At 43.0% G+C, this 10,880-nt stretch overlaps 1 protein-coding gene across 3 annotated transcripts in view; it reads right to left on the bottom strand.

The window, feature by feature from the left end:
• The window catches only part of ZC3H7A (zinc finger CCCH-type containing 7A), a 49,027-nt gene that overhangs the window by 30,019 nt on the left and 8,128 nt on the right, over positions 1-10,880 (bottom strand). For 2 of the 3 annotated variants that reach the window (XM_025369532.1, XM_025369534.1), the window contains 2 exons: positions 2,573-2,674; positions 1,720-1,759 (listed from right to left, as the gene is read on the bottom strand). In XM_025369532.1, coding sequence (XP_025225317.1) covers positions 1,720-1,759; positions 2,573-2,640 — 108 coding nt within the window. In that variant the 5' untranslated portion in view covers positions 2,641-2,674. Of the gene's footprint in view, positions 1-1,719; positions 1,760-2,572; positions 2,841-10,880 lie in introns of those variants that run through there. The other variant, XM_025369533.1, reaches the window with a different exon arrangement.

Raw genomic sequence — 10,880 nt, 5'->3', positions numbered from 1 at the left:
CAAAAAAAAAAAAAAAAAAAAAAAAAAAAAAAAAGAAAAATGGTTCTAGTGGTTTTCTTTACACTCCATATTGGTCAGGCTGGTCTCGAACTCCTGACCTCATGATCCACCCACCTGGGTAGTATGTGTGCATGTGTACACGTGTGGTTACACATGCACATGTATGTAAAATCTACCAATTTCTAGGTGGAAAATGGTATTATTTTGTGTTTTTATGGTTTTTTTTTTTTTTAATGGTATCCTCTTTGTATTTGCATGTCTTTACCAGTGAAATTGAACTATTCCACATTTTTATGGACCCCTTGTATTTCTTTTTCTGTAAATTGCTCAGGTCATTTACTGATTTGGGGGGAGGGGAATGTTAAACTTTTTTCTTATCAAGTAAGTACATATATTCTTTTAGCATATACAAAAGTTTGTCATTTTCCTTCATTATTTCTATCATGCTTTAGTTTAGTTCTGAGTCTCACTCTGGCACCCAGGCTGGAGTGCAGTGGCACGATCTCAACTCACTGTAACTTCACTTCCTGCGTTCAAATGATTCTTGGTGTCTCAGCCTCCTGCGTAGCTGGGATTACAGGCACCTGCCACCACACTTGGCTAATTTTTGTATCTTTAGTAGAGATGGGGTTTTGCCATGTTGCCCAGGCTAGTCTCAAACTCCTGGCCTCAAGTGATCCACCCTCTTCAGCCTCCGAAAGTGCTGGGATTACAGGTATGAGCCACCACGCCTCACCATATTTTCGTATTTTAAAAGCCCTTTTTCAACACAAGATCAGAAAAATATTCAACTTGTTTTGTCTCATTTTATGAATTCCTGTCTAAGCTGATTAAATCATTTAAAAGACGGGACAGATCAACTATTAACAATCAGTGTAACTCGTGACATGCCACTTAGCATCTTTAAACCCCAGTTCCACATGTGCAAAACGAAACAACTGTTACAGTTTATTTCTGGCTGTAATACTTTTTTATTCTAAATCTGTTTGTAGAGAGGGAAGGAATAAGAGAGAAGAAAAGGGGAGGAGGGAGAGAGGCAGCAAGAAAGTGACATTTAGAAGCCTCAAAACCCTCAGAGGATAAAAAACACAGGTGAACCAACCTGTGTTAGTAGAGACAAGAGTCTGCAGTCAAAGTCCCAATGAACTGGGCTTTCTCCCTGTTCCTAACTAGTAGATCACTAGTTCTTCCCTCTTGGTATCCAGTTCCCCTTTGCTGCTGTCAGAACATCTCCTAACAGAAAAAGATGTTCCACACACTCTTTCTCAATAAATTCTGTCCCACTTATTTTCAATGACATGGTAAATAATTTTCAAGGGGCTCAAAAGATAAATTAATTCAAAACCACACTAATAGAGGAAAGAAAATACAGGACAACTGTGCAAGTATGCAAAAAAAAAAAAAAAAAAAAAAACCTATATAGAAGGGATTGGCAAACTTCTGCAAATGCCCAGACAGTACATGTTTTACGCTCCATGGGCCATATGGTCTCTGTCAAAACTACCATATGTTGCAAAAAAAGCCACAGATAATACATAAACAAATGAGTGTGGCTGTGTTCCAATAAAGCTTTATTTGCAAAAAAAAATGAAATAAAATTAAAAAAAGGACAGCAGGCCAGATTGGGCCCACAAGGCCATCATTTACCAACCCCTGCTACAAATTACAGTTTACAAGCCAGTTGCAGAGCTTTCAAGCAGACCTGCCCGGAGTCATTACCGCATATTGCTCCTGTGTTCCTGGATATGACAGCGGCGACCTAAGAACAAGAAACAAATTAATTGTAATTATCAAGCTCCTTATCAGGACTTGTTCAGCCAGAAGTCATCTTAAATCTGTGGTTCCATTAGCTTGCTACTGGTTCAAGGCATATTTTAAAGACTTCCTCCTCCTTTACTACCATTATTCACAGATGACTACAGTTACGAAAACAAAAAATAAAACACACCAAAAAACTAAACTATTACTTAGTATTTTTTAAGTACAACACTTTACTTTCAAACCTACTTCTATTTTTAAAAACCCTAATTCTTCAAATGCCAAAAAAAAGGTTAAAAATAGTACAGAACCACTAACAATATTTGATCCAATTTACTGCAGTATAGAGAGAATGTCTCCTTCCCAGGAAGGAACAAAGAGGCCCTTCTGCCTGGACATGTCCATCCAAACCACAGCTGTCTCATCATTGACATGCTTCAAGAAGTCCAATTAAACACTGAGCTTCTGAACAGACACGTCTGATCACAGAAGCCCTCTGTGCCGCCAGATGTTCATTTTCAGTCACTTTCCACTCAGCAGCACTCTTCTTAGAACAAATTCAAATTCCTCAGTCTAACATTTTGGGGGAGACTAACAATTATAGCCCTAAAAGCCAGCAACAGTAAGACTTGCTTCCGAATGCAAGAATGTTCAAATGGACGAGAGAAAAAAATATTGCTAGAATATGGAGTTTCTAACCCAAATTAACTGGACCTATTAAACATGACTAAAGAGTTCTTACCCTCCACAAAACATACATCCACATCAAAGAATTAAGACGCGGCAAGAACACAAGAACTCTTGAAGCTCTTACTGTATGAACTGCAGTCCTTCCTTAATGTTCTGCTGTCTTTTTCTTCTCTCCTCGGACACACTGGACATGTTATCCCACACATCCACTTTCTAAATGAGCAATCTGGAAAGAAACAAGGCAAAAAAGCACATAAGGTACCAGGGCCCCTGGACTCCAATCAAAACACCCATAAATCCAGACCTTGTCACACAATCGGCTATGGACACGTCCATTTCTGACTTGACTCCAGGGTCCTGGACAGCAGGGACCCTACGGGAGTCATCTTTGTGGGCCCCCTATGGTCTGGCACACCATAAGCACACTGTTTTCACATTCTTTTTTTGAGACGGAGTCTTACTCCATTGCCCAGGCTAGAGTGTAGTGGCGTGATCTCGGCTCACTGCAACTTCCGCCTCCTGGGTTCAAGCAATTCTCCTGTCTCAGCCTCCTGAGTGGCTGGGACTACAGTCGCCTGCCACCACACCTAGCTAATTTTTGTATTTTTAGGAGAGACGGGATTTCACCTTGTTGGTCAAGCTAGACTCGAACTCCTGACCTCAAGTGATCCAGCTACCTCGGCCTCCCAAAGTGTGGGATTATAGGTGTGAGCCACGGCGCCCGGCCAGTTTTCACGTTCTTTAAGGCTGAATGGCTATGCAGACTTCATATACCCCTCCTGAGCAGTCTCCAGGAAAAAGTCATGTCTCCCCTTCCTTTCCTCTTCCCTCCTTTGGCTTCAGGTTTTGTTTTTCCCCTGTCTACACGCACGCATAAGCTGTCCCTAGAACAGTTCCAGCCTTGTTTTGCTTCTGGAAGCTCTCCAGAAATAAAAGGGTTTCACATCCGCTTGCCTCCGAGGGAGTCTGACTTCCTTGTAAGCCAAGTTTAAACCTTATACATATTTTGTCCCACAAACTTCCAAAATGATTATTGTTGACACAACAGATAAAATAATGATATACATAAAGTTACTTCTATTGGAATGTTCTGGATGTTAAAATGTTACCTTCAATATAACACTTGCAAATGTCAACACATATCGTTCTTTTGGGCCCCACCTCCACTAATCAGTGTTCACTGAGCAGTTCCCCAAGTTCAAGGAGAGCCACAGAGAAGAGATCTGACAGAAAACATCATCTCCCAGTGGCCCAAACGAGTTTCTCAGGCGTGGCATTCTGGGCTAGCTAAGTAGTTGTCTTGTGATTGCAGGATGTTGGCAGTATTTCTGCCTCTACCCACTATGCCTGTAACCCCTCACCCCAACCCCACTCACAACCAAAAATGTCTCCAGATATTGTCAAATGTCAGGGTGGGGAAAGCACAATCGGCCCCAGTTGAGAACAACTGACACCTCAAGTTAAGACAACATCTTACATATAAACCATGTATTTGGACCTAGGTGACAGGAAGGGAAATTCCACTCATGTTTCAAACACATTGCTGAAATTTTTTAGTTTCATTATTGCTTGGCATTTGCAGTTTTATTTTTAAATCTCATTTTTTTTTTAAGTATAAGGGTGAGATGGGGGTTGGAATGTCCCAAATGCTGGTAACTGGTGCTAATCCCTTTCTTCTTTGAAACATTGTCAGTTCTCAATATTTTTGTCCTATAAAGTTGGCACTTTACTGAAGTGTTTACATGGGAAAGGATATGACATAGGGGACTTGCTTTAAAATACTCCAGCAACAAAAAAAGGCGGGGGGGGGGGGGGGGGGGGGGCGCTGGGTGTGAGGTGGGGAGGAAACAGCAGAACGCTGATAACCACGGGAGAAGTGCAGGGGATTCTTCAGTACTAGTCTCTGGACTTTGTAGGTGTTTGAAACATTACAAAATAAGAAGTTTAAGAAATCCATGACACTAGAGTAAAATGACACTATTTCTGGGATGTGCTTTTAAAACAGTTTAGCCAAAAGGCAGGTAGCTGGGTGGAAATAAAACAAGAATGCCAAAAATACAGATAATGGTTCCAGCTGGATGAGGGGGCATGGAAGCTCATTCTGCCCTTCTATCTACTTGGACATGTCCACCCATGTTCTTATGAGAAGTGTTTTGGTTTTTTTTTTAATTTATATATTTTTTTAAAATGTAAAAATGTTTTTTAAAAATTTATATTTACAAAATAATTTAAGGAAGCACTATTTGTAAAAGAAAAAGATTTTTAAAACTAACTCAGGCCACTCATGGTAGCTCATACCTGTAATCCCAGCACTTTGGGAGGCAAAGGCAGGAAGATCATTTGAGCCTAGGAGTTCAAGACCAACCTGGGCAACACAGGGAGACCCCCATCTCTACAAAAAATTTTAAAAGAGGCCAGGAGCAGTGGCTCACACCTGTAATCCAGCACTTTGAGAGGCCAAGGTGGGTGGATCACCTGAGGTCAGGAGTTCGAGACCAGCCTGACCAACATGGAGAAACCCCATCTCTACTGAAAATACAAAATTAGCCAGGCATGGTGGTGTGTGCCTATAATCCCAGTTATTTGGGAGGCTGAGGCAGGAGAATCGCTTGAACCTGGTAGGCGGATGTTGTAGTGAGCCAAGATCGCACCATTGCACTCCACTGGGCAACAAGAGTGACTCTCCGTCTCAAAACAAAACAAAACAAAACAAAAAAACAAAAAAAGTTGGTGGGGCGTGCTGGTTCATGCCTATAATCCCAGCACTTTGGGAGACTGAAGCGGGTGGATCACCTGAGGTCAGGAGTTCCAGACCAGCCTGATCAACATGCGGAAACCTACTAAAAATACAAAATTAGCCAGGTGTGGTGGTGCATGCCTGTAATCCCAGCTACTGTGGAGGCTGGGGCAGGAGAATCGCTTGAACTCGAGAGGTGGAGGTTGCGGTGAGCTGAGATGGTGCCACGGCACTCCAGCCTGGGCAACAAGAGTGAAACTCTGTCTCAAAATAAATAAATAAACAAAAAATATAAAGATTAGCTAGGCATGGTGGCATGCACCTGTAGTCCTAGCTACTCAGGAGGCTGAGGTGGGAGGACTGATGGAGCCTGTGAGGTCGACGTTGCAGTGAGCTGTAATCATGCCACTGCACTCCAGCCTGGGTGACAGAGTGAGACCCTGTCTCAAAAAAAAGAATAAATAAATAAAAATAAAGTAACCGGGTGTTGTGGTGCGTACCTGTAGTCCCAGCTTCTCAGAAGATGGAGACAGGAGGATGGCTTGAACCCAGGAGGTCAAGGCTGTAATGAGCTACGATTGGGCCACTGCACTCCTGCCTGGGTGAGAAAGTGAGACCCTGTCTCAAAAGTAGTATTTTTTAAAAAAACTTACCCAAAGTCTATCAAAAACGAAATGCCTGAAGAAATTATAGGAAAAAAAAAAAAAAAAAGATGAGGCATATAAGTATCCATGATATGACCTGTTTTGTTTTGTTTTGTTTTTTGAGACGGAGTCTCACTCTGTCAAGCAGGCTGGAGTGCAATGGCACGATCTCTGTTCACTGCAACCTCCGCCTCGTGGCTTCACGCCATTCTCCTGCCTCAGCCTCCCAAGTAGCTGGGACTACAGGTGCCCACCACCACGCCCAGCTAATTTTTTGTATTTTTAGTAGAGATGGGGTTTCACTGTGTTAGCCAGGATGGTCTCGATCTCCTGACCTCGTGAGTGATCCACCCGCCTCGGCCTCCCAAAGTGCTGGCATTACAAGTGTGAGCCACCATGCCTGGCCATTTTGTTTTTTTTTTAAGTGGCAGGTAGGTATATATATTGACATACGCTTGTGTAGACATAAAATAGCTCCAGATGGAATCATGGAGACTACAGCAGTAGTGGAAGACTGAGGGCTGGAACAGGGGTAGGGCGAGGTCTTTTCAATTTATATGTTCAAAACTTTTGTTTTATTTGGAGCCACGTAAACGAATTACCTCTGTACAAAAATTAAACAAATTTTTTAAAGTTTATGTATCCTCTGAGCCCTTCCTTGGAAAGATGACTTAAGGGACCACCGGGCTTTTGTTTGTCTTAGCTAAAACAGGGCAATTTACTTAGAGTTCGAACTGTAGAGCTCAGAGGAACCCAGAGTAGTCTTCAGGGTCCCAGAGCAGTCAGGCCAGATGGAGGGAACCAAAGAAAAGGATGCCCGAAACCAGGACGATGGCCATACTGTTCAGTGAATGATGTACCTTTCTCTCAGCCTCTGTCTAGCCAAGGTGGGGAACTGGTTTGAGGTTGACTCAGAAAGTTAATCTGCTGGTTAAGAATGGACTCCTGGGTACTGATATCTGCCAAGTTTATAGCCTTAAAGCTATTTTCCCCAGAAAGTGTTAGAGAACCTCGAACCTCAACCTTATACACAAAAGGCATGTGGCAAAGAGCTGACACCACAAGTGATTGAAAAGAAATGGAAAATGGATACAGACATTTTTAATGCACAAAATACACCCCTTTATATGTTTAAAGATCTAGGATCATAATATCAGGAATATTGAAATATAACATGACAGAAGATTTCATCTTCAGTCGTTTTTTAAGTTTCCCCAAAAACTTTTATTTTGAAAGTTCTCAAACACACAGTAAAGTTAAAAAAAAAAAATTACAATACTGTATACCCAAATGTACAATTAATGTTTTGTGAGATCACATCTGCCCATCTTTATCTACCGGCTCATCCTTCTGTTCATTCATCAGTCCATCTTACTGTTTTAATAAATTTCAAAGTGACCTGCAGACACCTAAACATCTCAGCACACACTTCAGTAACTAGAGATCAATATTTGTTTACAGTTTTGTTTTTCAAGATAAAACACACAAATCTTAATGTGAATTTTGACAAACTCATGTGACCCAAAGCCCTATCAGGATATAGACCAGCACTTTGGGAGGCCAAGGCAGGAGGATCATTTGAGCCCAGGAGTATAAGAACAGCCTGGGCAAGATGGAGAGACCCCATCTCTACAAAAAAACAAAAAAGAAAATAAGCCAGGTATGGTGGTTATGTGCCTGTAGTCCTAGCTACTCAGGAGGCTAAGGCAAGAGGACTGATTAAGCCCAGGAGTTGGAGGCTGCAGCGAGCTGCCAACCGCGCCACTACACCTCAACTTGGGCAACAGAACAAGATCTTATCTCTTAAAAAAGAAAAGATACAGACCATTAACTGTCACTCTAGAGAAAATTCCCTCGTGCCCCTTCCCCAAACTACTACTGTAATTTCTTTTTTCCTCACCATTTATTAGTTCTACCTGTGAAATAACCTGCCCCACACACACACCCCTTTGTGTTTGGGGTTTTGGTTTTTTTTTTTTTTTGAGACAAGGTCTTACTGTCATCCAGGCTGGAGTACAGTGGTGTGATCACAGCTCATTGCAACCTCGAACTTCTGGTCTCAAGCGATCCTCCCCCATCAGCCCCTTCAGTAGCTGAGACTACAAGTGTGCCACCATGCCCAGCTAATTGTGTTAATTCCACAGGGATTAAAAGCACAGGGACTGGCCAAGTGGGGTGGCTCATGCCTGTAACCCCAGTACTTTGGGAGGCCGAGGCGGGCAGATCACCTGAGGTCAGGAGTTTGAGACTAGGCTTGCCAACATGGTGAAACCCTGTCTCTACTAAAAATACAAAAATTAGCCAGGCATGGTGGCACATGCCTGTAATCCCAGCTACTCGGAAGGCCGAGGTAGGAGAATCGTTTGAACCTGGCAGGCAGCGGTTGCAGTGAGCTGAAATCATGCCATCGCACTCCAGCCTGGGGGACAAGAGCAAGACTTTGTCTCCAAAGAAAAAAAAAAAAAGCACAGGGATTACAGGTGTGAGCCCCCTTGTCCAGCCCCATACTGCTTTTTTTAAATAGAAAAAAAAGATGTTTAAAAATATACCATCTTATTTTTGGATCCTGTTAAAATCTAGCCTCAATTTTAAAGAAAGAAAGAATTTTACAAAGTCAAACCAACAGTCTCTTTTCTTACTCAGCCTCAGCAGCACTCCCTCCTTGGGGCCCCTCCCTTCAACTTCCACCTCACAGCCCTGGCTAGGTTTGTCCCTACCTCACAGGGCACTCGTCTCCTGCAGGCTGAGGCTCCATCTCCACAGACCTCTCACTTTGAGAGCCCTGAGGACCCACTCTTGAGATCTCCTGGAGCCATACTCTCCCATACAGGGCCTCCCTCCACCAGATAGATGTCAAATACCCTCATCGAGGGCCCCATGACAACTCTCACATCCATCCCAAGGCAGACCCTCCGGCCTGTTTGACAGTTCCATTTGAATTTCTCACAGACATCCCAAACTGTCCATTTTAACATGACAGTGAAAAGGAATGTCTCCTTCCCAACCAATCACTCAGCCACCCATTTGCCCCCCTGGAGGGCCAGCAACCACTGTTACCAGTCTCAGAAAAGTCCTGACAAATATATATATATATCTTTTCTTTTTCTTTTTTTTTTTGAGATGGAGTCTTGCTTTGTCGCCCAAGCTGGAGTGTAGTGGCGTGATCTCGGCTCACTACTACCTCCACCTCCTGAGTTCAAGCGACTATCCTGCCTCAGCCTCCCGAGTAGCTGGGATTACAGGTGTGCGCCACCACACCCAGCTAATTTTTGTATTTTTAGTAGACATGGGGTTTCACCATGTTGGTCAAGCAGATCTCAAAACTCCTGACCTTGTGATCTACCTGCCTTGGCCTCCCAAAGCGCTGGGATTACAGGCGTGAGCCACCGTGCCTGGCCCAACAAAGATATTCTATAGAACGATTCTGTATCTTGATTGTGGGAGTGGTTACATGAATTTATGCATGGGATAAAACTGCGTGATACTATACACACACACACACACACACACACACACACACACACACACACGAGTGCTGGTTAAAACCCAGTGAGGCCTGTAGTTTGGTTAACAGTATTATACTAATGTCAATTTCCTGGTTGTCTGACAGTGTGCTACAGTTATATGTCACCATTGAAGGAAGCAGGGGTGAAGGGTTCATGGGACTCTATGTACTACTTTTGCAACTTCCTGTGAGTCTATAATTATTTCAAAACAAAAAGTTAAAAGTATTCTGTATATATGTTTTTTTTGAGATGAACTCTCACTCTGTCACCCAGGCTGGAGTGCAATGACACGATCTCAACTCACTGCAACCTCTGCTTTCCGGGTTCAAGCAATTCTTCTGCCTCAGCCTCCCAAGTAGCTGGGATTACAGGCGCACACTACCATGCTTGGCTAATTTTTGTATTTCTGTAGAGACAGGGTTTCACCATGTCAGCCAGCTGGTCTTGAACTCCTGACCTCAGGTGATCGGCCTGCCTCAGCCTCCCAAAGTGCTGGAATTACAGGCGTGAGCCACCACGCCCAGCAGTGTATATGTTCTTCTTTATTCAAACTGGAGCTACCAGCGAGTTCTGTACCCCACTGTCTTCATGGAGTATCTAATCAGTGTGTTTTCAATACACACTCAGCGTTCTATGATATGCCTGTACCACAATTTTACCAGGCCTCTGGTGATGGACCTTCTGGTTGTTTCCAATCTTTAAAGGTCACCATGTGCACGGGGCATTTCATACACATCTAAGTAACCCTTTAAAGAACTTTTATAGGATAGGCTGGCCATGGTGGCTCACGCCTCCCAGCACTTTGGGAGGCCGAGGCAGGCAGATCACTTGAGGTCAGGAGTTCCAGACCAGCCTGGCCAACATGGTGAAACCCCATCTCTACTAAAAATACAAAAATTAACCAGGTGTGGTGGCACACGCCTGTAATCCCAGCTGCTCGAGAGGCTAAGGCAGGAGAAACACTGGAACCTGGGAGGTGGAGGCTACAGTGAGCAGAGATCGTGCCACTGCATTCCACCTGAACTTAAGAGCGAGACTCCATCTCAGAAAAAAAAAAAAGAATTTCTAAAGGATAAAGGGCATATGTATTTATTTTGCCAGCTATTGCCACAATACACCGAGCGATACTCCCACTAACAATGCACAGGATTCCTGGTTCACTGCTTCATTCAGGCATTATCAAATGTGTGAATCCTTGTTAACCAAAAAAGTGAGAAACAGTGTGGCAATGTGATGAGGCTGGTTTGTTTTAATCTCTCATTATCAAGGCTGAGCGTCCTTTCAGATTTAAGAATCATCTGTACTTCCTTGTCTGTGAATTGTTTGCTCATATCCTCTGCTCATTTTTCTTCCAGGCTGAGCTTTACTTATTTATGGAAGCTCTTTATATGTTGAGGAAAATAGTCCTTTTTGATGTTGGTGTTTTTTCCAATTTGATGTCAATCTTTTGACTTTGGTTATTTTTGACAGCAAAGGTTTTTCATTGTTGTTGTTATTGTTTTTTGACATGGAGTTTCACTCTTTTTTTTTTTTTTTTTTTTTTTT

The sequence above is a fragment of the Theropithecus gelada genome, chromosome 20 (assembly GCF_003255815.1).
Source record: "Theropithecus gelada isolate Dixy chromosome 20, Tgel_1.0, whole genome shotgun sequence".
Lineage (NCBI taxonomy): Eukaryota > Metazoa > Chordata > Mammalia > Primates > Cercopithecidae > Theropithecus > Theropithecus gelada.
Note: the sequence above shows the minus strand (reverse complement) of the source record. Positions and strands in the feature narration are given on the sequence as shown.